The sequence below is a fragment of the Melozone crissalis genome, unplaced genomic scaffold, assembly GCF_028551555.1.
Source record: "Melozone crissalis strain CALT ecotype California unplaced genomic scaffold, PUWL_Pcris_2 ptg000004l_1, whole genome shotgun sequence".
Classification (NCBI taxonomy): domain Eukaryota; kingdom Metazoa; phylum Chordata; class Aves; order Passeriformes; family Passerellidae; genus Melozone; species Melozone crissalis.
Genome location: NW_026535782.1, coordinates 25410418 through 25437204, shown reverse-complemented (window position 1 = coordinate 25437204; position 26787 = coordinate 25410418). Strand labels below are relative to the sequence as shown.

Here is a 26787-nt window from a genome sequence, read left to right as displayed (position 1 = left end):
CCCCAACACCATGCCCCACCCTCCCACCCCCAAATGAACAGATAATAGCTTTCTGCATATTTTCTCTACTTCTGTCTCTTATAAAGGAGTATTCTGAAAGCCAGGTGATCATTCATAAATACCTTTGGAAAGGAGTCTATATGCATAAAGAGGAACAAGAGGGTATTTGTAAAGTGCTTTTCATTTCCAACTTCGATATGGCTCAACTACACACAACACATGGCAATACAAACGTTAAGTAGGCTCAGCTACCAACACACAATGTGCAAGGAAATGGTGAGCTACTGGAAAGATTTAGCTAAGCACAAGCTGCTGCAATACTTGCAAAGATCCCAGGAATAACTAAGTCAAACACAAGAACAGAATATATGATAGTCATTTTATCTGTACTGCAAAGAGGCGCAGGGTTTCTACCTGTTTTTTTCTAAAAGACATCATATACCAGATCTTCAGACTGCCAAGTACAAAGAAAGAGTGAGAAATGGAGTAATGATAACCATCATGTGTTCCTATAGTGTGAATTTTAAACTACTGCCTTACTAAGTATGACTAAACTGCAGTTGTTCAGTGCCACAAATTACCGTTTCAACAGACACGCTAGAGCTGAAGTTAACACAGATCTCCTACTTGCCAGGGAAGCAGGCCTTTGTCAAAGAGAGAGGGAAGAGGACTTACTGCAGAACCTCTGCTGTTGTGTTACAACTGCCTTTCCTTTCACCTTTCATGATAAAGTATTTAACAGGTTTTTATAGGTTTTGTTGAGGGAACATAGGGAGCAGACTTTGGAAGCCCCACAACTCTCTCCGAAAGTACTCTGCAGTTCTGATCCTTGCATTATAACATGGAAGAAGTAATTTATTCCTCTTGGCTTTCTAGGCCTTTGCATTAGCAGTTTATACCAGGCTGCTCCTTTGCAAGGCTGTGTTTCAACTGTGCTAAGCAGAACATTGGTAGGGGCAGACATTCAATATACTACTTCTCTCTGAAAAGGACTTTGATAAAGATCTGTTACAGTCATAAAGGTGATGCATCACTGTAGGATCATATTTAAAGGAAAATGGACATGTACTAAATGAACTAGCCTATAGTTAAAAAATATTCTAGTCCAGAGAGTTATCATGTTGTTTGTAATAGTGTTAGTATTAATGATTGTACCATGTATACTTAAAGGAATTATGAACATGATTGAGAATACTATAAATCATGTGAGAGTGCTTTGTCTTCTCTCCTTACACCTTTGGTATTTGATTTTCAAAGAATTTTATTCCATATTGGCATGGGCAGTTTGCTGAAGGGACGATGGCCTAGCAGGCTCCCGATGCAATCCAAGCCAGTCCATGTCCTGGTCCAGGTGACTGATTAGGACACAATCAATCCTCTCTCTCCCATGTTTGCCTCCCAGCGGTACAGAATATACCTAGCTGCAGTATCTGTGTTCCTGCTACAGCATTGCTAGCATAAAGAAGGCAGGACAGTAATGCTCAGTTGTGAACATATTCCTGGACACTGCACTGGCCCTTATCATGCTGATGAGAGCCCTAGACAGGACCTAGGCAAACTGCAGGGGAGGCTCAGGCCAGGGACCAGAATGAACCAGGTCACTCAGTTTCAGAGTAAGGAGTTGATGTTAAAAACACAAGCCATGTCTTGTCACTTGACTCCAGGGCCAGAGAAGAGACTTTTGTCCATTTTGTTAAGTATAAACATAACCCTTCTGAAAATGTAAACCATTACCTGGAAAGCAGTCACTGATCATACTCATGAGGTGAAGCTCCAAATAGCTTCTGAAAGCTCCTGAAAGTCAAGGTTCCAGAAAGAAAAATGCAGCAGTATTCCAATGTAAAAATAAATACCTGATGTAACTACTTAGGAATTTATAAGACCTGCACCATCAGGGAATTTGAGAAGTCCCCAAGCTTTAAGAACCAAGCAGAAAGAGCAAAGCTGGGCTTGTTGCTGTGTTGTGGCCAGGGGACAGATCCTCTGATGTCTCAGGCAGCAAAACTACTAACAGATATTTCCCAGAGCTGGACATCCCTAATGCCTATCTCTCTTCAACCCTCATGTGGATTCTCATTATAATACAATAATATATATTATTTACCATAATTTTATCTGCTACAGTCTAGTAATATAGTTGAACTCTTGTTCAGGCCTCTCCTCAAAGAGGGCTTGAGTATGCTCTCTTTCCTGATTTTCTTATTGCTTTAAGGACTTAATATCTTTGAGGTTTAATAACTACTTCCCTGAAAAAATTTGGCTGAAATTGTCAAATAGATTAAATGATACAGTTTTATTATTACAGAAGGATTGACATGGAGTCAGCATTACACTGTATTAGTTCCTCAACAAGCCTGGTTAAAGAAAAGAATTCACTATTGACAGATGATGTGATAAATTTTATTCTGCATATTGATGAAAAGCCAAATTCAAAAGGAGCATTTTAATGTTACAGAATTATTTAGGTTGGACAATACTTTTAAGATCATTAAAGGTCCAACCATTAATCAAGAACTGTCAAGTTCACCACTAGACTTTGTTGCTAAGTGCCACATCTACATGTCATTTTATACCTGCAGTGATGGTGAGGAGTAGTCTCTGGGTGAATTCAGTCCAGAGAGACAGAATGTCTTTAATGTGAGAGCTACAAGCAGATAAATATAGAAATATATACCTTCTGCAGTCATAATCCATAACAATTCACCCTACCTGATTTTTACTTGAGGTACATACGTGCACATACTAAAGCATAAAGGAGGTTAAAACCAGCTGAAAATTACTTCTTCCAAGCAGAGTAACTGATGAACAGTCAATACAAAGCAGAGTAAATTTCAAACAAGGGAAAAAAAAATCAGACTTAAAAGTTTACAAAGAATATGTTGTACTTTTACACTGAAAATAGCCATGAAATTCATACTAGAATCAGTATCCATACAAGGATGGTAGAATCAGAATCTGTGCAAGGATCATCTCTGGTACTCAGCACTGGTGAGGCTGTATCTCCTGTTCACAAGAAGAACTCCAGGTGAGGTGGTGGAGTGTGTCCAGAGAAGGATATGGAAGCTGGTGAAGGATCTGGAGCACAAAAAGGGTGCTCAGGGAAAGCCCTATCACTCTCTAAAACTGCCTGAAAGAAGGGTGTAGCCTGGTGGGTGTTGAGCTCTTCTCCCAAGTGGCAAGCAACAGAACGAGAGGAAATGGCTTCAAGTTGTACCAGGGGAGGTTTAGATTGAACATTAGTAAAATTTCTTTGTGGAAAGCATTTTCAAGCACAGCAACAGATTGCCCAGGGAGGTGTTTGGGTCACCAGGCCAGAAAGTATTTAAAAGATGTGTAGATATGGCGCTTGGAAACATGGTTTAGTGCTGGGCTTGGCAGTGCTGGATGAACAGTTGGACCCAATGATCTTAAAAGTCTTTTCCAACCTAGACAATTTGTTTATCCCTACACTGGTGAGAACCAACTTACTTCAAACAAATGTCATTAAGTAGAAACTGCTGAGATTGACAGTCTTCCAAGGAAATGAAGAGACAGTGAAGACAGATGAAGTTGCTCAGGTGGTTCTTTTGGATCTTACTAGAGAAACCATATCAGTGATGTCATATGGGCTCTCCTAGACAGATAACCAGTGCTGATTTTTCATGTGCCTTCCTCAAAGGATATGAAGATCAGTAAGAAAGCTTAAAGACCATTCATTAAGCACGCAGCACTGATGCAAGGAAATACCTTGTAGAGATCTAGCCTGGTGACTGAAATCCTTCCTGGTCTTGTGAAGGCAAGAGTGGTACTATGTTAATGGTACAATAACATTGCCCAACCACTCTTTCATTTTCTCTTGATTGGATTTCTGAGAGATGTTGCGAAAACCTGACACAGCTCAACAAAAACCAAATGAAAACATAACATGGATAAGACTGTTGCTGTGTCTGCTAGTGTATGTTCACAAGAGCCAACACTATTACCAAGAATTCCTTCCAGGAAGCAATAAGGGCAGCAGTGGGTGTTTTATGAAGACTTGGTAATTTAGTCTTTGGCCCTAAAAACTGGAAACTGACAAAACAATAATATTTCTTTTTTTAAAAGGAAATCATTCTCCTAGGCTTCCCAGTTCCCATCTATACCACATTTTTCTCACAGTCCTGCATATGGTAAAGGACAGGACCATGGTTTACTAAATATGGAATAGATGGTCTCCTATGGCAGTAGCACAAGCCATGGATTTCACTCAGGTCCATTTTAACCTCCTGTTTCCATGGCTATGGACAGAATGGTATTTTTGAATAACGTATAAGAAAGTGCCTTGAAAAATTAAAGTAGGCACAACCTTGCAAATACAGTTGGCCTGAGAAAACACTGAGGATTTGGGTGACATCGGTGGCTCTTTGTGAACTGATACAGAAAAACACAACCCTGCTGTGGAGACTGTCCAGCTGTGATAAGTGTGGCTGATAAAAAATTAACACAAGTGGGTATGGTTGATAACTATAAGGACTTTTTCTTTGGCTTATTAGTTGTCTGTCAGATCTGAGTTCTGCACTGAGACATGCTCCAGCCGCACCAGGTGAGGGCCAGTGAAGAGAAAGCCATGAAAAAACGCCGTAGAGAAAGGTGGGGGCAGCAGGGCTCCTTCTTTTAGCATAAGTCTACAGCTAGATTGGAGTAAGTGTAAGACAAAACTGCATAAGGACCGGCTTGCAGGAAAGGACATTCTTGAGATTAGTTTACTGGCTCTCTCATTTATTGCTTTTTTAGGCAGCTGTACTGGGATGTAGGAGACTGCACGGCGTGAAAGTTCAGAGATGGAATAATAAGATTCACTAGCATAATTATGCATTTTATGTGTAAGGCACCTTTGATTGTGAAAAAGTTAAAGCATGTCCTTCATAAAGCTTGGGATGTTTCTCATAACACTAGCACAAGTAGGTAGATGAAGAGATGTGACATGCCTAATTGTTTCTTTTATCTTCCTTGTGATAGAGGCAAAGTTCTATTTTAAAGACTTACCAAAAAACAGGTCTTTCATCTGGAGTGTAAAATTCATATGTTCCCTGACCTCATGTGTCACATGGTAATGAAACAACGTAAATCAGAAACGTTAAAAGTTGAAGTTTGTTAATATTACTGCTGAAGCTCCAGTCTCTTTCCTAGTTAAACTGACAGGTCCATAGTTCAAATATATATATTTACAGATTACCACGACATAAAGACAAAAAAAAATTAATGAATATCAATAAGAAACAAATGTAAGTGCAAGTTTCAGATAACTATTTGGACATTACAAAAAGAAACCACCAAAAAAATTCCACAACATCACAAAAATTGCTCACATTTTAAATGGGCAAATAGACTTTCTTTGTATTATACTAGCATCTTACTCCTAAGGAAATACTTCAGTAATTTACATTTTGTGGTGAAAATGTAAAAAATATATATTTTGCATTCTCTTATCTATGTTTCCTTCTCACTTTTTTTAGCTGTCTGGGCTGAATCAGGGACCAAGATTCAGAAATCTCTCTTCCCTGGTTGAGGAAGATATCATATACTGATATTTTGAGGTCAATAAACAAAAGAAGAGGGACTCCTACTGGCTTCTGCATTTTTTCCCACAGTTGTCAGCCACCTCAGAAAAACTGGCTGAATTAGATGTAGGCCAGAGGTAGCAAGAGTTCATAAGGCAACCCAAAGACTTTGGGGGGACTGAGTTAAGGCCAGTCTAATCTCAGGACACAATAGGTCAGGTGTTTTCTTCAGGTGCCCACTGGCCTGGGAATTATTAAAATTAAAAAATAACTTTCCTCTTTCTCTGTCTCCTCCCATAAAATCCACAGGAGTCTCAAAGAGAATCTGAAAACAGAGACATTTCCATATAGATCATTTTAAAAAGAGAAATCCAGCTCATTAACTCAAGACTATGCCAGAGCAAACTGTACACTTGAGATAATCACAGATAAGTCCCATATTGCAGCTTTTTCCCATCGTAAAACTATTTTGAAGGCAACTGGAAACTAGTTCACATTAATTTATGTATACTACTGCTGTCCAAAAGTCGCCCCACAAAAAACCCCTACTCTTTCTCCATCAGATGATAGAGAGGAAGCCAGTCTTGAAGGTAGAAGGTGAAATCCTGACTCCATTGTATTCATTTGCTAAATATGAATTTACTTCAACAGAGCCAGGATCTCCCCTCAAAAGATTTAGCTATAGTAAGCAGTGGAATGCAGTCTAAGCAGCAGAGTAGAAAGACGAGTTATGGAGAGTTTGGATCCCCACTTTGCACCCGCAAGCCAAGGACCATAGTAACATATGACATGAGACTATTGTCTTGGCTATGTCTGTAACCATCAGATTTTCAACCCAAAAGATTCACACTATTACCAGTTTCTGCAGGTAATCCTTCTGACAGAGGAATCAAACATTACAGAGACCAGGTGCTTCTTTCATTTTACAGACCTCTCCTGGGCACAACTATCACTGCCACATCTGGTGATTCTAGAACTACATCAATTGTATTTTCCTTTAACCTATTACTGGCACAATATTGTGTAGTATTAGTGCTATCCTGACCATCCTGCTTCATGCTCTTGTAAAGGTACCTCTTTAAGTGCAAGGGACTAAGTTAGGGAGAACTGAGGGGGGAAAAAAGAAAAAAAATTAAATTCTTCATCAGAATGAACACAAGCAGCCATAAATAAGAAAAAGCACATACACAACAACTGAATCTGTGTAGAACAATGCAGTGATCAAGGGAATTCAATCAGCACTGCTTCTAGCATCAAATTTAGGGCTATAATTCCCACAGTACTTCTAAAGAGCATTTTTAAACCAGCTCTCCATGTGTGCTAATTTGGATGAATGGAAATTCAATAAGTAATGAAATTTTACACAGTTTTGTTTTCTTAACTGCTTGAATTCTAAAAAAATGCATCTGCTTTTTTTTCCATCATCAGCTAAAATGCTGTATGTATAATTCAGCATTGCCACTTGGTATCTTTTAAAGCTACCTGGAAGTAATTCGAACAGTCAAACCTCAGTATTGGTTGACTCAGTGAAAGACTGTTACAATTACTTGGCAGAGATGCATATAGAAAAAAATTTAAATTACTGATTTTTTTTTCCCTGTCATACTTCCTCTTTTACCTGAATGCCATCTTCCTATCTTATTTATCCTAATTTTTTATATTTGCTATAATATTAATTTTAATACAGCATTATTTACATTGCTTCTCTTGTATTCTTTAAAAGGTGGAATGACTACACCATTCTGTGATTTTATGAAATGACCTTGTACAATTATGTATGAAATATATACAAGACTATACATAACCTAAGAGACAAAAATCTCAAAACTATATTTAGCATACTCACTTGAATAAAGGAGTTCCACAAACAACACATTTGTATATTCCTTGAGCTTTATGGTGTGTGTACTCCCCCTCAAAGGCACTGGTAAAACAACAAGACCGCATTTTAAAATTAAATAAAGGAATTCCTTTTTTTTTTAATTTTTAAAGTAGTTGAGTCTTTAGAAAAATGTTATAGAAGAAGTCCATGATTTCTAAGTTGGCAGCTGTTTTTTATTAAAGGTAGCAAATAAAGCAAGCACAGGAAAAGGGGAACGTCCTCGTTAGTGTGCCTCGGATGTTACGCATCATGCAAAAGGAAGCAAATTGTCCCACAGTTCAAAGGCTGGAACAACAACAAAACCAAAAAGGATAGAACAGAAGTCTTCCCCTATCTGGCAACTGAAATGTCAAGTTTTTGTAAACACAGATCGTTTGGCACGTAGCTCAACCTGCCCCACCTCGCTGTGTCCACGTCTGGGCCGCGTGCAGGGCTCGGCGGCTGCAGTGGAGCGAGGTGTGAGGCGCTGCAGAGCTGTGGCGCTGGGTCAGGCCAACGCCGGCTGCCCGGGCGGCACACACATTGTAGCTGAAAATGAAATAATTGGTCCAGGATTTCAAGCTGTGCGCGCCTTATATTTTCAGTTGAAAAGCAATATTCCAGCTTTAAGGGAATATTTTTCTAAGTTAACAATCTAAAAGGCTAGGAGGTCATTCACCTAATACGAATCAGCTGCGCTAGCCCAACAAAAAGCCTATGTGCTCAGCAGCTTGTTTTTATTATCCTTTCACCCTTTTTATGAGGTCCAATTTTTTTTTATAAACAGGATTTTTAAGAATGACCTAATCTCCGATTGTTTGTGTGCATTAAATCACGTTGTTGGTCCCGTACACAAGAGCACGGAGGGCTGGGGGGAAGGCAAGGCAGGTCTCCCAGCAAAGGCAACTGTCCCCTTGCCCACGGCTGTGGCAGGATGGAGAGGGCTGGGGTGGGGAGGGCGACTGTCCCCACCAGCCTCTCTGGCACATTCAGCCACCAAATTCAGCGCTGTCAGGAAAAGGTTTGCCTATTAACCAGGACCCCACGTGCAGCAGGGAGTCCTTGCAGCTCTTGAATGAAAACAAGCAGTTACATCATTAGTACGTTTAGAGCAGAGGTAAAGCCAGGGCCCTGTGCCAAGCTCAGTGGTATAAATTAGACAACAAAAAATGGCTGGGCCTTGGCAAGTTACCTTTGGCTGGAATCAGCTGAGAGAGAGAGACTTTATTCACTAAAAAACAATCTTGGAAGTCTGTCCTTTTTTTTCCCCTCCAGGACTTAAGGCTGGGTTCCAGCGACTAAAGCCATGTGAGGGCAGTTATTGAAAATTTTTGACATTCCAACCACAAATGAGCCAATAAATACCTTCTCCACATGTGCTTCAAAAAGAAATTGGAGTGGGGTGGAAAAGAACTAAATTATGCTACCTTCTTTCTGCAGCCAAAACGTCTATACTTACAATGGCCACCTTCAAAACTCCAGCCTCTTGGCACAGGGCCATTTCCCTCGTGGTTCTGCTTACTGCAATGTCTTCCAAAAAAAGTGTACCTAAACCACTATTACTTCCACACGTTTTGTAGTAAACTAAAAACAGACTCTAACTATGAGCCTGGTGACTTTATAAGACATGCAGTGTTCATTAAAAGAAAAAGTCACACAAGACCCTTGGCCCTGGCCCCCCTGTTGCAGATGCTTGTCTTTGCAGTAGTGTTAATTTGTAGGGGTTAGTAAACAAGTGTAGAAATCCTAGAAGAAGAAGAAAACAACCAACAAAACTTGGTAGGGAAAGTGAGGAAACAGCAGTAAGAGGAGGGGTGGAAAAGAAAGATGCCTGTGTTTTTAGATCTGAGTTTCTTTCATCCTGCCTTACCTTTCAGTCCCCTTCTCCTGAGTGACATGGTACTGCAGGGGTGTCAGTCGCTTCCTCAGCTCTTCCTGGGAAAAGACCACCTTACAGTCCTTTTTATCCCTACATGACCCTGCAAAAGGAGAGGATATGGGAGAAGGAGCCTTTTTAGCTTAAATCCTGAATAATTGCTTTGGCAGACAGCCACAGTATAGCTTCTGCATTCACTTGTCAATGACCAGGCTGGTCCCTAATGCACAAAGAATGGCTCAGCTGAACTGCAGCTGATTATTTATTCAAATATAAGTATAGAAAAGAATTTTTATGGAGAGCCAGGTGATTCCACTGGAGCAGTGACAATGTGCTACAGCCAAAGCCCTTTGGTGTGTTATACACTAAATTGTTGCGCACACAATCATTCACAAGAAAGTACCGCTTTTCAACCATTAAAAAAAGATCTGCAAAAATCCCAACTACAGCTGAAACATTCTTTACAAGACATCTATATTGGAGACTTATGGTAATGGGCATATGATGTTTAGCCACAATATCTGGCAATTTCAGTACCCTTAAAAGTAGCTGAAAAACAATTCTAACCTTCAGAATTACAGTAAGGTTGATTTAATTTCTAGTTGCATCCTCAACCTTTTCTCTGTTAAAAAAGTAGCCTTTTTCTTTTTTCACTGTTGAAGCACTAGAAGTCCTAAGGAATAAGTAATTTCTTTATGCACAAAGCTGTACAAGGTTCAACTTGTAAAATTTGTTGCAAAGGAGGGTTCTGTTGAAATTACCCTCCTCTGAAAATCTAATCTTAACACTTTGCTTAGTTCACACAGAAAATCCAAGGAGTACATAAGGATTACAGTAAAAAATAGACATTTGCATAGTGCAAAAATCCACACTGTGAAAGCAAAAAACAGCAACAAAGTTACTTCTGGGAATGAAAATTCTCAAAGTAATAACATAAATTGCAAAATATTCAGGTAACTTTGATAAGCATTGGCAAAAACTAGATGACAATATAGCAGGGAAAAAGCACTCTAATTATGACAGTAATTAAAATATAGTGCAATAAGAAATAAACACTCCCAACGAAAATATTTTTTGCTAGAAATGTATATACACTCATAAAAAGACCAATTGTGTTCCCAAAGTAGAGGCAACAGAGCTACCCATCTGTATGTCATTTAGTACAGGAGAGGCAATGGCAGGTTTAAATTACATGGTATTGGATTGCAATTTCCTAACATTGGATGCTTTTCTGCTTTTTTACCTTGAGTCATTACTAAGGAGCGTTCATAAAAAGTAGCTTAGAGCACAGATGCTTGCAAATCATTTACGAAAAGATGTTTCTTTCTTCCTCCCCCTCGTCTTTTCTCAATTTTTTAATGTGTGGGGGTGGGTGAATAGGGGAGAGAGAAAAAGAATAATGCTGTTGGTCACTACCAACTAACCCTAGGAAGTATTTTCAGGAAGAAAAAAGTAAAATTGAAAACATCTGATTGAAGTAAATAGTGCAAACATAAAAAGCTTTACTAGTGAAAGAAAAGTATTGAACAGCGACTTTATTTCATAGATTAGAAATTACTTTTGATCTAAACATTCTTAAAAACAGATTGTTTTCCACTCTGACCCATCTCATTAGCTGTGCTGCAGACTCTTCGTTTTAATGGCAAGCTTTGAAAGAGCGCTGCTGTATGCCTTTGTTAGCTTCAATCTTATTTGGGAGAGGGATAAAGATTTCATTCCAGGTCTCTTTGTTTGTCTTTCAAGAACCACTAAAGCAGTATTCACACAAATTTTGCAGGAATGTGCCCTGTGCCATAGCTTACAAATTACTTGGTATTGGTGCACTTAAAGGTCACCTTCCAAATTAGCAAAATTTTCCTACATCCTGGCTTTTCAACCTTAAATGTAAATATTGTTTTCTAACTGTAAGTGAGGTTTGTTCTTTATAACATTTGGTTGCTTATTTAAGGATGTCAAACTTTGGAGGTTTTTATTCTCCAAACGTGCAGGACTCTAGGACTAATAAGTCTTTCAAAGTATAGCTAACAGGGAAAGGAAGCATATGCATTATATAAATAGCTATTGTTATCTTGCATTACGCAGCTCAGAAAGAAACTGTTTGAGAGACAGTCTTTTCTCTACAATTTCAGTTTAAAAAGTAGTCTAGGGAGCAATAAAGAATCTTACAAACCAACATCTCTTCAATTTTTAAAATATCTGCCATCATTTTAAAAAATAAATTCTGTTTGCTCCATAACTGCTGCTGCTGCTGCAAAAAGGTAAACTAAGCATAACTTCACTTTGAAAAAGGGAAAATACTGACTGATTTTTTTAAACAGTCAGTATGCCCCCTTTACATTCCTTAAATAATTTTTCTTCTTATATACAAATTTAATGTTCTCCAATCTGTGGGTTTACTATATGCATAAGAAAATTTCTAGATGCCACATGATCCACAACAATGATCAGAACTAGGAAGTGTGTTAAAAAAAGATCTTTTGTATGCCTTGTTTTAATAATTAACTGTATGTTTTATAATACAAACAATTGTTTATGTCTGCAGGGGAATTTTGCCAAACTACACTGAGGTAAAATGCAACTGACCCCAATAAGGGATTCTTCAAGTTTGTAATTTGAGTATCGATCAAAAAAAATTGCACTACAAATTATAAAGAAAATCCCTTGGTCCAGCCTTCAGCATTCAAGAATGGCCCTATTAAATTAATTGTACTTACTATTTAACTGCTGGCAACAAACAGATAGCTCAGCAAATGGATCACACTATTTCCCTATTGCTGTGGAGGCAAGGAGGTAAAGCAAGACTCATCCCTGACTGCAGAGGATATAGGGGTATTTTATCTGAAATGGGGATAGCCTACAAGCTTCTATAAAAATGCAATTAATCCTAGAAAATACTAGATGAGATTCTAGGAATACATTCCTTCAGTTAGGAAAAAAAATACATGCAAGAGGGACAAAAGTGCATAATTTTTGGTAAAAGAGGGTTTCCGTCTGGTTTTGCAGCTGTTCCTTTATGACATGAGATGACTATCACATTCAAGGCAACTGTTTGTATTCTGGGAGGGGACAACATAAAGCTACACAAAGATGTCCAATATAAGAAAAACTGCCACTAGTAATGGAGCTGTTATTGAGCTAATTATTAAACTAGAGAATAAATGGGCAGGCTGACCACCTTCCTCCATCTGGTTCTCCATAGATGGGATGAGGTTTGGGCTCTGGAAAGGGTCCATACAGGCAACAAAATGTTTCAGCAGCTCAGCCATAAAGGCAGGCTCAGAGTTCACTGGCATATCCCACAGTTTGAGGCAAATGAGAGAAAAGGTCATCAGTTCTACAAACAGCATTTTGTCACCTGATTAAAGGTGAGGCTAATTTAAATGCTGTATGAGAATAAGAGAGCCCGGATTCATAGAATCTATATTGGCACTGTTGTTCCTTGGAGATGGTGCTCCCAGCAATGACTTTTAGAAAAGGCCAGGACAGCTATGTTCTGAACAGTTAGATGCAGCTGTTAAGAGGTGAACTGCCTGCAAAGATAAACAAAATCCCCTTTGATCCACTGCAGGATTGGAGGCCAGATTAAATCTCTCTAATCAGCACCCCATGGTGCCTTCTTTGGGGTTGGCACCTAAGAAAAGCAGTGTTCAGGCAGCTTCTTCAGCCCTCTGGCAAGAGCTACAGCAGCGCTAAAGGCACTTACGATCCTGGAGCATGATGGAAGGTTTTGTGAGGAAAAGACCAGCCTCACAAATCTTAATGGAAAACAACCCCAAACAAACAAACAAACAAACAAAAAAATCTGAGGAGGGTGAAACAAACATCAACAGAAACCCTTCTTGGAGACTTCACAGTGTTCTTGTGTTTAGGAATGGGATTCTTTTTCTGAAAAGCAAGGGAGGGCATGCTGCCATTTACTATTCACCTGCAGACTATGAGCATTTCAGAGTTCAGCTCTGAAGTCTGCTGTACAAATTAAGTGAACAGAAAGTATTTTCTGAGTGTTGACCTGATAATGAAGACATTAATCATCTCACCTCACATATAAGTTCCAACTGACTTTTCAAACCTGTGGTTCATAACATTCCTTCCTTATAAGCAATCACAAGAAAACCAGCAACCAGATATGTTCAGACAGATGGACACAAGTTAGCAGACCATTACTCCTCAACTCAGCCCCTCACCTGTTCCAACACACCAGAGGTTGGTGATTAGTGTCTGATATGCCCTGAAATGTGGTGGCATTTTGCCTGATAGCTTTCCTATATCAAACATTCTTTTGAACCATTCTAACAATTTTTTTCTTGCATTTTGTTGCTTCCTATCACTGAAATTAACTCAATATTTCAACTGCATGGAAGACACAACATCCATTTTCCCTCTTCTATCTATGCTTATATTCCACTAGCATTAATGGACATTATGGTCATGCACTGAGCACTTAAGACTTCCTGAACAAAATACAGCAAGATCAAATGTTCCACCAGAGCACAGCCATATAATAAATCGGGCTTCTAGTTTTCCGTACTATTTCTTTTAATATAACCAAGCAGTTTTTTAGGGGCCTTACAGTACCTTTTATTTTTCATATTCCACCCCAGCCCCAATCCTGCAATGTGACCTGTGTAGGCACATCATTGAAAATATGCATAGCTACTTAAGGGTCTATGACTGTACATGAGACTACAGGATCTGGCTCTAAGTATACATCTTTTTGCTTCCCAAAGTCTGTCCCATTATAAGCGAATCTTGGTAGATTGATGGTAAATTATCTCAAACTGATATTAAGAGGAATTCCACAAAGTTAAAAAATATTTGCATACATTTCTTTAAATAAATATCCTTACATATACTATTGCTAACACTTGGTATTTTTAAAACTGGAACCTCGCATTTCTTTTTACTTCAGATTTCATTTCACAGTTTATGCCTCTTGTTGCCAGTTTTGCCTCACTGTCTGATTAAGAAAAGGCAAACTCACAACTCTCTCTCACATATTTTAATTTCTGTTTAATTTCTTCTGTGCAGCCTCTAGTTTTCAGCCTCAGGAGAATGTTGCAGTGTTGTCTCACTGCAAACAAGCCAGGAACTGCCATCTAGTTTAAAGAAGAACAACTCTTGAGAACGGTTACATTGCAAACAGTTCTATTGGCTTGTATTTGGAAAACACAGTTTTATAAAACCTGTATTTGACATGATAGTTCTTTTTATAATCCCCTCACAAGCCATTTCAAATTACCTTAGCCTGCTGGTGACTAGGATAAATGCTGCAAAAGAAACTGAAACTTCAGTTTCAGAACTTCCTCTGAAATGTTTGGAGGTCAGGTTTAAGTAAAATTCAAACTTCATCATTAAAAAACCCCCATAAATGTTTTACACATTGAAAAACAGATCTGTGGTTCCTTTGCTTTCTTGCTGTAGGTAGCTAACTCCCACCTGCTGTTGAAATACCATTTGCAGTTTCATGCAAGCATTAGAAGTAATGGAGCGAAGACCATTTCCACTATATTGTGCGTTGAAAATCCAAAAGCCAGGTACCAGAACAGCAGTTTGAATTTTGGGTCAAATTCCAGGTTCTATCTTGAAAGAGCACCACCCAAAAACTAACTGTCTTTAAAAAAAATTATTTGCTTAACACCAGGAGGGTCAGATGGTCACTAGGGAAGGGCAAGCCCCTTCTCTGCAAATTTGCAAACTTCCCATACTATCAAGTAACAGAGCTATCACATTTTTTTTCCCACCTGGTCATCAGCACAGATCTTGTTTAATAAAAAAATTAAAGAAAAAAAATAAAACCTCCAAACTGCCAGCTAATGCATCTCTATACACTTGTTTTCTCTGCACAGAAAGTGGTACTGGGATCCCAGCAGGCAGGCCCATATAGGCAGCATCTGCTGTTTCCACAGGTCTGCAAACCTGCTTGCAGCAAGTTACACTAAGGCAGCCATGCAAGCCAAAGAGTCATTCCCTGGAAAAGAAATCTGAAGCTGCCTCTCCTCCTTGTGAATGTAAAAAACATTTAACAAAAGACTGAAGTGTTTTGCTTAGTGGGAAAGGGGGAAAGAAAATCAGCTCCTTTTGTCCTCTCCAGGCATGTCTACTTTACTTCCATGTCTGACATCAATGAAATAAATGTCACTACCAGACACAATCTTGGTCTTACAACCTTTCCAAATTATAACGACTGAGAGGAGTCCACCACTACCCTGCATTAGCTGGAGGAGATGAAGGCAGCTTCCTCTGCAGCTTTTTGAGCTGTCATCTTCACTACTGTTGCAGCAACAACAGCATGTGGCTGCTCAGCAGAGGTTGGTGAATAGAAGAACCTTCAATTAAGTGGAGCAAAAGCTCATTATGTTATAAACTGCCACATTTGTTATCGTTTCTGCTGAGATGGCCAAAGACAGAGTGCACAGGGCAGCTGACCTATTTGCCTTACTCTTGGATGCAAACCAGGCAAGAAAAGATCAAGATCTATTGGTACAGCCATGGAGGGGGGAATATTTATAATGATGGATTTCTCTTTCTCTCCCCCCAACAGATAAAGAGACTTTTGTTTTGCTGATATTATCCTCGCACCTTTCACTGGCACTACATTTGTTTAAATTAAAAACAAGACAGAGACACTGAGCACTCTTTATCTGGTCAGTAGATTTCTGACAGAATCAATAAAAGGGTGCCCAACATATGGAAAAGCATTTTATTAACAGTGAGATCAAGGTGAATTTAGTAAGAGTGCTTTATGCTACCTTTTTTATTTAAAATATTTCAGTAAGTCATCAAAATAAGTTTATTCACGTAGCTTTAATAAAGGTTTAACCTTGCAGCAGAAACAATTAAAAAGTCAGCATTTTCCAGCAGTGGTGTGTAGCTTATTTTGGCATTCAGGCTGTTGCTAAATCCTCCTGCTGCTTCCTCCACAATAGTGATGTGTGGCCTGTGAAATGAGCACTGGATTTCTAGACTTAAGGTGCCTCAATCTGTACTTGGGATGGGGGTGGAGGAAAGGAGAGAGCTGGGGGAAGGTCTTTCCTCTCCTCCGATTCTTTATAACACCCCAGTCTAACCCCCTGAAAAACTTGATCTGTCTCCAGCTGTGGAGGATAAGGAACACTTTTGCAAAAGCTCTGCCTGCTCTGTGGCCTTTCATCCCACTTCTCCAAACTCTGAGGGACATACCTAGCATGAAGACAGGAACTGCTGGGACACTCTGCTCCAGTTCATTCTCTGCTATGACACCACAGAAAACACTGTAGCCCACTTCCCTCTCAATCTGCTTCAGGACTAAAGGTAGAGGAACAGTCAAAAAGGGCTGTAACTGCCAACTCCATTCCCTAATGGGCCTTCTGGAATTCCTTATGTTTAGTTAAAATTCAGCCATGCCTTCTGAGTCGAGAAGATGGGGTCAAGCCCTGTAAAAGGGCTTTAAGAGGATTTGGTGAAAACTTTCACTGGTCTGCTGTCCTTGGGACTCCCTGACCTGGGCCAGAGCATTGATGAGGGAGTCCTTACCCACAATGCACAAAGCTGCCAGCACCAGATCTGGGCTGCCTGCACCTCCCGTTCCACAAGAACCTCTTCTCCAGACAGAGCTGAGGGCACCTTTGTACCCTAGCCATGCATTCCTACCCAGCACACCTTCTTTTGAAGGAAATCACAAACTGAGATACATATTTAGCTTGTAACTAAGAACAATTTCCCCTCCTTAGCATTCTCTGGGGCACAACTTGTCTCTACTAATTTATCCCCAGATCATGATCTGTGCTGTAGCAACCTATGGTTAACCTAGCAGCTAAGGTATGGTAATGTTGGAGCCTCTAGTCCCTGATTCCTAGTCCACACTCTGGACCCATTCAAGGTTCCATTAAATTCCAAGCTTATAAATTCCCTAAGTGATCATCTCCTCCATTGTTTTCCAACATACTTTTACTGGCTTTAGGGCTCACATTCACTTCTTGCACATTTTCTTGCTTGTCCTCCCTCAGCTCAGCAATATAGAAAATCTCCTTCCTTTCTGTGTGCTGTCATCTCTCCTTCACATCACATGCTCCTCAGAGAAAAGACAAAGCCAGGAGTTTCTTTCAATTGAAGGGGAAAATGTGAAGGCAATCCTTAAAGGACTTCTTAGTCCTCCTGTTAGACACTCCAATAACTAAAAAAAGAAACTTTTCATGAGAAACTTTAAAACCCAGAAACACCCTGAAAATTCATCTTTTCCATACCCAACTAAGCAGAAAATACACTAAGCCTGAGCTGCAGAAGGCTCAGGAATGGAACACAGGAAATTTATGAACTCTCAGAATTAAAACATTCCTGCAAGAAGCGTGGAAATGGTTTGTGGTGGATCCTTTATGAGAGCAGGAAGGGAATGAAAACAACCTTAAGAGATCCATCAGGGTACACATTAAGGGACTGTCTTTGTGCATGATCTGGGAGCACAAGAAATGTCTCATCATCCCAGTGCTTCTCAGTGCAAGAATCACTGAGGAGCCTCCACCCAGGTGGGCCAGGGACAAGCACCATCTGTCTCCTGAGCAGATGAGTACAAAATCACCAGAATAAAGATTTAAAAAGAGTGGAAAAAAAGAGTACAAACTCTAAGGAATGTAACAGAAGGCTTTGTGTCTTCTTTATGATCCCAGGTTTGGCAAGTATTAGACATTTTTAAGAGTACTACACCAAAAGAGATATCTACTAATAAATTTCGTCTTAAAATGTATTAAGTAAGGCATTCTAGACTGAATATTATTGTACAAAAGGAACATTTGTAAACACACTACAACATCAAATGTACTCCCATTAAGACAGTTTTATCTAATTTTTCAAACTCATTATAAAGCCATTCCAAAAATATAATGTTATGCTCTATTATGATAATGTAGTGTTCTGCTATCATATGACTAAAAGGCAAACATATACACAGACATTTATATAATAATGATACACGAATGGTTTCACATGCTATTTACTATTGAGATCACACAGTGAATATTATCTACTCTTTTCAACAGTCTTCCTCAAAACTGCTGGGAGGCAGTAAACTGGGTATTTGTAAGACTGAGTTCTAAATTTAGAAATCTATTTTTGATCCAAATTGATATTTGCATTTTTTAAAATTTAGCTGGATACAAATGAATTTTAATTTTTGCCCCCCAGCCAGTTCTGAGGAACAAGTACATTCATCTGAGACCTTGTATAGCATACTTAAACCCAGAGCAAATTTTTATGTTCAAGACATAAACCCCAGAAAATATGAATGTATAATGAAAACATTGTCAGGCATTTAACCATAGGTGTATGGATGGTTTATGCTATACAATATCAGTCTTACTTTTATTTTCTTTTGGACCATGTGAACAGACTTCTGGAGTAGTACATCTCTGGTGATACACATTACGGAAAACTAAGGGGAAGTTATAATATACATTATAGAAATTATATCTCTGAACATAGAAACAGACAATATGAAATGTTTAGTCATACTCAAGTCACACAAAGTTTGACAGCAACTACTGTACTTTGAACCCACAAGACTAAAGTCTTTACTAGACTTTCAGTTGTTAAAGCCATAGCTGGCAAGCAGTATGCACACAGATATTTCATTGACATGAGCAGTTTGAGAGTTGGGAGGAACAAATGCATACAAATAATTCATGTATGCAAATGTTTTCAAGATCTGCTCCTAAAAGTAATTCTTTATGTTAACAGATTACTGCTAAAAATCCAATTGTGAGACCCAGTAATTTTTGTTCACTATTAATTTCAATTTTATGAAAAGACATTATGTTAGAACTTAGAATTAACAAAGATTTAGTAAAAGAATGAGAAACCATACTACAGATATTTACTTAATAAAGACTTACACCATATGCCCAACACCATCTTCATACAGATGCATTGCAGTTTAATCTAATGCTAGAAAAGTACAGTTTCCTACTAGTAGTTATTTTAGTAATTAAACACTGCACAACAATTTGATATTACCTAGGACTTTATTATATGGAAAAAAACCCCAACCCTAAATCTACCCCTATAATTTTTTCATCATTACTTTTACTAATTTTACAAGCACCATAATTTTCTTTGATCTACAGGAGAGGAAAATCCAATTTATCACATGCAAAAAATGTGATGTAAGCAGCACAACATTCAAAGTGTTAAAGAAATAAAGAGTCTTTTTAAGAAATGAGAACCCATAATAATTAAAAGACACAGCAAAGCAATATAAGTTATCTTTCTAGGTTATAGCTTGGTGGTCTGCTTCAGAAAACATATGTACATGGAATCTGCATAATCAGTACTTCTATCAGTTGCTTCTTAGTATGCATAAAGCAGATGAAGTAGTTTTTATACTAAAAGTTTGGTGGGCATTGTTGTGGGGTTTTTTTAAAGACTTAATTTCTGTGAATTAAATCCTGGCAGGTACTGAGTGCATCCTACATTTCCAAAGAAATTCAGAACATTCAGCTCAAATAAAGTGGGCTCAAGGAGCAACACTTCTCTGTCACACAATGGAGCTGCAGTCATCACTGACAATGAAGAAACCTTGAACCAATGTGATGGTAGTTTGCATATGGGCAAAGACTTTGCTTTTTTCCCAGTATTCTTGCTTTTCTTAAAATACTTGTAAATGTTCCTAAGTTCTCAGGGTGTGCTTTCTGAATGAATGACTCCTAGACGGGAAGCTTTTTATTTATTCCTGGGTGTGCAGAACAGCAAATGCCTAGTGCCATCTACTGGGAGCTCCTGCTCCTGCTCAGACTTGCCATCATCTACAAAAAATGTTAAGAGCAAACAGTGCACTAGGTGTGCACACATTGAAACGCTTAGTCCTAACTTCAGACAAAAAAAATATTTTAAAAATACAATTTGGAAGAACAGATCCACACTTCAGGTGCTAATATATAAACAGAAAAAGAACAAGTAAAAACACTTCACCAGTACAAGTGAATCACACAAGTGCTTACAAAATAGTAGCTCAAAGAAGGGACAGGTCATCTCTATTCTAAGATGCATTCCAATAGTATTTCATTAATTTAATGGGGAGAGAGATGCGAAAAAAACCCCCTCTTGTTTCTGATCTACAACTATACATTAAATATAAATTATATATTGCCTTGTGTTACTTTGTTCCTTACAGGAAGGATAGAGGTACCATTCCAAGCATAGAAATTGAAACAATACTTTCATTCAAGTCCTTGTCCAGCAAATATTTAACTGCATAGTGTTTAAAACATTGTTTGAAAGCTCAGTTTACTGCTCTGATGGCACTTTGCTTCCTTACTCGGAGCATGGGTTCCAGGAGGTTATAAAGTCTCATTCCATATTGAATTTGCCACTGAATTAAAAGGTGGCCAAGCTCCACACAGTCCCAGACTTGGTGGACACATGGCATGGTGGTATGGTTACAGGACTGCAATTCACACAGAACTGGACAGTGAGAAAAGTACTAGCTCAAAGTGTTATGTCATAAAAACTCAGGAGAACTTGGGTGTTTTCTGCATATTCAGAAGCCAAAGTCACAGGGCATTGTGGCATTTAAGCAGATGTTGGTTTGACATTTCCTTCCCATGTTTTATTGGATACATGCTATGCCATTTACTTGCAACCTCTTAAACACACCATAGACAAAAAAAACCAAACCAAAGGCAAAGCAAGACTATATTAATTTTTAAGCATCTGGGGAATTTAGATTACTCTTAAAATATGTGATATATGTGATTGTATATTATTCCACTGTTAGCAGATGAATTTGGGCTTCTTAGATATAAATCTCTCTCTATATATATCTCTATAAAGTAGTCAGTCATTGGAACTCAATCTACTAATGGTCTCACAGTTAGGGATCTAAGAGATGGGAATAAACAGTAGTGTTAACTTTGTATTCCAAAATGTGACTACTGGAATGTGACAGAAAAACAACTTGATTAAACAGCTACTGCAGTGCTTTGGAAGCAGGTACAGAGCAGCAAAACCTCCTGTGGGGTCTGTGTGTTTCTAGCTGATCAGCTTGCACATCTCCTTTTCAGAGTGGAAACAAAATGGCCAGAAGACTGAGTGTCCCCATGTTCAGGGAGACAACAGCAATATGAGCACACATCAAAAGGTGCATAATGAGGGCTAAGGAAATTTGCTTACCCTATATTTTTAGGATTTTAAATCTGGCTCAGGAGCAAATATAACAGGAAACCAAGGTCAAGCTGACACAATGTGGGTTATTCTCTCTCTTCCTCAATATGTGTTTGCAGTTCCTATCAAGGTTAATGGGAGTTTTGCGCACATGTGGGGGAAATGGAACATAAATGCTGCAAAAATTGGACTCAGATTTTAGTTCAAATAAAGTCTAATAAGCTTTAGGAAAATCCATCAGCTTGAAAACTGATGTCTTATCACTGAAAAAAAATCTTTAAAACATCTTCTCCATATGCTTGCTAAGTCCAGGTCTGGGAGAAACTGCTTGTAACATTCTGCACTCTTATGAACCAGTTGTGAGTGTAGCACAAACACCCAAGCTGGCCCATTTTTGAGGCTTAACACAGATCAGCCAGGACTGTATCTTTTTTATTCGGGCAGCAAGAAAATTTCTAGTAATGTTCAAAATTAACTCAGCACAGCTTCTATTTTCTCCCACATAACCCTGTATACTGACATTTTTACACTGACATTACAGACTGTTGCCTTTTAAGTGAAACATAAAATACTTAGGTTCAAGGTTTTCATGATAAAATCAGTTCATGGAGATGGGCTCTTATAGCACCCTTCCCAGACTGAATGGTCAAACCTGGGCCTTACATGAAAAGTGCAGCTGCATGTGGGCATTAAATTGCATGTTTCCACTTAGTTATGTAGAGAAGTGTCATGTAATTAAGGAATGTGCTGTCAGAGGAATGAAAGAATTAAGTTTTAAATTCTGCATGCTTTTTGTACATGATTTTCAGTATAACATACTTGATTTATAATAAAAATGTGAAAATAAACACATGGAGTATAACTATAGTGTACTGCTAAATATTTTGGAAAATATTTTTAAGTCCTATGATTTAATAGCAATCAACATGTGAAATTCTTTTAGATATATCTTTTAAAATTAGAAATTGCATTAAGTAAAATATTTTCAGTTTAATGACACATATTTTGCCAAGAATGAGGAAAATAATACAAAATTTAAGAGGCTGTATTTTGACAAGGAAGTCAGCATTTCCAAGATTTTTAAAATCTCGGATATAAAATTGCTCACTCAACTCAGTGACTTTTACAAAAAAAGAAAAAAGTGCAAATAAACTTCTACTTCAAAGGAAAATTTAAACAGAACAGCCCATAGCACATTGTTTCCTGCAGCAGAGACACCCCTTCCTACAAGGGCCTTTATTATGCATGACACAACAAGCAGCACCCATTCAACCTGAGGGAAGCCCACAGGCTCGCAGGGCCACTGGCTGGCTCTTTGTCACCAAATGCAGCAGGTTGAATGCAGACATCACTGTGATATCCTCACCAACAAAACCAGAGGCAAAGAACAGGGGCAAGAGCTGAGTAGGGAAGAAAAAAAAAAGAAAAAAAAAAAAGATGAGAACAAATTAAAACACCAAAAATGTTTTCATTCACAGAAAAAAACAATACTTAAAATTTTATACGACCACCACATGGAACCACAATTCTAAATGTACTTTTTAAAGTGCATTTAACCCATTCTTGCTACCCCACCCCACAAAATTTTGAGACATACTACACAGTCTTCAGTGTAACCATTTTATATGCTACAAAATGAAAGGGCCTGGACATTTTTATAGGGGGCATTCACAATAGCGGCCTTAAATACCCAACTGAGAGCAACTTGGGGTAGTAGCCTGGTCACAAGTGCAGGGGCACTAAGAGAAAAAAAAACCCTTAGAACATCAGCTAGATAGTAAGAATCCTGCATGGAACACCCAGGAATGCTGGGAGGATCAAATTCAGGCTTTTTCTATTTATTTTATTTAAACCAAGATCACACTCCACAACATTTCTGAATGGTGAATGCTGGAAACCAGTCTTTGCTAAAAATTGTTCTTTTGATGACTTGTTTGAAGAATGTGACATTTCATTGTAATAAACTTGCCAGATATCTTAAAACCATGGCTTTTCAAAGGCAGGAAATAATTCATGTTGTAAACTGTCCATGAGATATATTCAAACAATCCTCCAGCCAGTTCCAATACAGCAAACAGAGAGATGGCAGTCATGAGATTTTATTTCAGAAGGGTTTAATGCACAAATATTAATTGTTCCATTCACCCCACAATGGGAAAGAGGAAATGCAGATGCCTTATAGCCCAGCCATGCACAGCCACAGCTCACTTCAGAAGATGATGTGATGAGGGACTGGAGCCAATCCCCAGCCAAAGTCGGTACAGAAACTCTCTGGGACTCTCGTGGAAGCAGGATCAGGCCCCTAGGAGCTGCGGAGCAGCAGGGCAGGTCTCCCAGCCTCCTCTCAGGCTCACTCTTTCAGCTGCGGCAGCTGTGGAGCTGAGTCCAGCCATAGCCCACAGCAGCGGCTGTGCCAGCGGGGCACAAACTGGCCACGGTCTCGTCCTGAGGAACAAGACTCTCAGAGGAAGGACACTCACAGAACACCGAATGAGGTGCAGACACCCCATCCCAGCATTCAGTGTCAGGCTGGACGCGATTCTGAGCAACCAGGTGTAGTTGAAGTTGTCCCTGCCCATTGCTGGGGGTTGGATTAGGGGGCCTTTAAAGCCCAATCCGTTCTGTGATAATTCCACGATTATAACAAGGACCCAGCCCCCAGCCGTACCCATCACCAAACCGGTCTGGAGCGCATCTGACACACCCGCCTCAATTCGGTCGTACCCCAAACCAAACTCACTGCGAGAGCCCCGACACTTCCGTGCTGCCCGACGGCGGAGGGGTATGGAGCCGGGCGGGCACTAGGGCAGGCAGCCCCGTGAGCGCCATCACACACACAAACACGTACTGCCATAGCGGCAGCGGAGCCGCATGAAAACCAGCGCGGAGCAGACCGCCAGGAGACCAGAGGGCTGCGCGCAGCCCCGCCGCAACTCCGCCCTTGCCCCGCAGCCGGCGCTGTCCCGCAGCCGGCACTGTCCCTCAGCTGGCACTGTCCCGCAGTGGGCAGTGTCCCTCAGCTGGCACTGTCCTTCAGCCGGCGCTATCCCGCAGCTGGCACTGTCCCTCAGCCGGCACTGTCCCTCAGCCGGCACTGTCCCTCAGCCGGCGCTATCCCGCAGCGGGCACTGTCCCTCAGCCGGCGCTGTCCCGCAGCTGGCACTGTCCCTCAGCCGGCACTGTCCCTCAGCCGGCGCTATCCCGCAGCGGGCACTGTCCCTCAGCCGGCGCTGTCCCGCAGCTGGCACTGTCCCTCAGCCGGCACTGTCCCTCAGCCGGCGCTATCCCGCAGCTGGCACTGTCCCTCAGCCGGGCTGAGGCCGGTGCCGCGCTCCGGCAGCAGCGGTATCGAGCGCCCCCTGTCGGCGGGCAGCCTGCAGCGGTCCGCGCCAGTGGCGCCGCCTGGCGGCCGCTGCCCAGCGCGCTCCTGCGAGGCGCTGCACTGACAGGCAGAGCAGGCACTGCTGAGCCAGGAGCAGGCACTGACAGCCCAGACGGACACTGCCTCCCTGCCCTCCTCCTCCACCCTCCTTCCTTCAACTGTAAACGGCTCAAAGGAAATTATTTGAAATTCACAAGAATTATAAAATATTCTGGCCTTTTGAAACTGTCAAGTATGTCAGTGTTCACCAAAATGTTAATATTTATGCTCACATATTCATAGACTTGGAGGATATGCAAGTCCTGGGAGCCCAGTAAAATATCACTGAGCATCCATGAAAGTACTTTATTGCAGTTAATCTAATTTATTCTTTTATTGCTGATGCTTTGATTGCTATTTCTATTTACTCTTACATTATAGCAATGCCCAGTAGTTCCAGTGGGAGGAGACCTCCTGGCGCCAGGGACTGTATGCACACAAACCCTGCTGCAGGAAGCTTCCAGATCCCATAAGAACGGCTTGTGATGAATCAGTAAAGAGAAGTGCAAAGTCAAACTCATTGCAATTAACGCGTTTGGTTTGGAGGTGCTTCACCCCACCTGCCAATGCCACGGGAACAGAGAACAGATTTTGGGAGAACAACAGTAACATTGTGACAGGTTCATGTCTTCCCTCTGCTCTTTCTGTGGCACATGCAAACATGGCCATAGCCTTTAGCAGGTTCAAGTGCCGTGTTCATGTCTCTGATTTACTTAAGAGGAACAGCCAGAGCATGACAAACATAGGAAGAAGTCCAGAGAAAGGCAATGTCATTGGTGATGTGTCTGGAGCACAAGTCTGATGAAGAGTGGCTGAGGAAGCTGGGGTTGGTTAACCTGGAGAAGAGGAGGCTCAGGAGTATTATCAGTCTCTTCAATTACCTGAAAGAAGGTTGTAGCCAGGTGATGGTCAGCCTCTTCTCTCAGGCAACAAACAGTAGGATGACAGGACATAGTCTTAAGTTACATCAGGGAAGGTTTAGTGGAGCATTAAGAATAATTTCTTCACAGAAAAAGTGATCAGACATTGGAATGGTCTGCCCAAGGAGGTGTCATTGTCTAGTTGACAAGGTAGTGCTCAGTCAAAGGCTGGACTCAATGATCTCGGAGGTTTTTTCCAACCTAAATGATTCTGTGAAAGTACCATCCTGGGAATAGATGGCTGGTGGTTTAAACTCCCATGCTATACATGCCTAGCCCTCCATAGGTTACGCAAAGCCCCCATGCTGGTGCTGGAGGTACCTGCCTGAGCCCCAGGGACCCCACCTGTACTGGCACAGCACCCCGCCTTGCCAGGGGCCAGGTGGCCTGGGGACAGCAATGCTAACACAGCTGTCACATGCCTGAGCCACAGTGAGTACTGCAGCACTGCACTTCCACCACACAGACTCACCAACCCCATGTCTTTATTGCACTACTGCAGTATGCCACTCTCCTGTAAGAACAGATGCTGCATGAAGAGGTCAGAACAGAACTCACAATTCAGGGAAGGGAGTGATGCCTTCATACATCACTGTTTGGGTTTATTTTGGTGGACTGCCCTTTTTTTATAAACACATACTGCTGTTCTGCAACACCCAGGACACTGCTGGCTTCTCCACAGTTCTCCCTGGGTGTCATCAGACCCTTTGGAGCTCCTTCATTCACTCTTTAACAGAGTACAACATGGATCTTCCATCTGTTTGGCTCTCATAACATGGAAACCATGCTCAGCAATAACTTGCAAATCTTGTAAGTACAGATAGTACAAATACAGCAGCAACTATGGCATTAGCTGGGTTTCAGAAGCAGTTTTCTAGGATAGGCATTTTAATTCCAGGGAAGCCTTCCTCTCAGGAGCCTAATGTTGGCAAATATTAAGGGACTACCAGCTTTCAAGAGCTTCTATATTGTCCATTGTGGACATTCAGAAAACATAAGTTTCACCCTGAAATTATTAGCTATAAAGTAGCGTAGGTGGTCTGTCAAATTTGTCCTTCGGA

General features: G+C 40.3%; 1 protein-coding gene across 2 annotated transcripts in view; it reads right to left on the bottom strand.

Moving 5' to 3' along the window:
* MSRB3 (methionine sulfoxide reductase B3) overlaps positions 1 to 26787 on the bottom strand; it is an 80738-nt gene that overhangs the window by 36989 nt on the left and 16962 nt on the right. For both annotated transcript variants that reach the window (XM_054275386.1, XM_054275395.1), the window contains exons 2-4: positions 22659 to 22785; positions 9251 to 9359; positions 7366 to 7443 (exon numbers count right to left, since the gene is read on the bottom strand). In XM_054275386.1, the coding sequence (XP_054131361.1) occupies positions 7366 to 7443; positions 9251 to 9359; positions 22659 to 22785 (314 nt within the window). The remainder of the gene's footprint in view (positions 1 to 7365; positions 7444 to 9250; positions 9360 to 22658; positions 22786 to 26787) is intronic.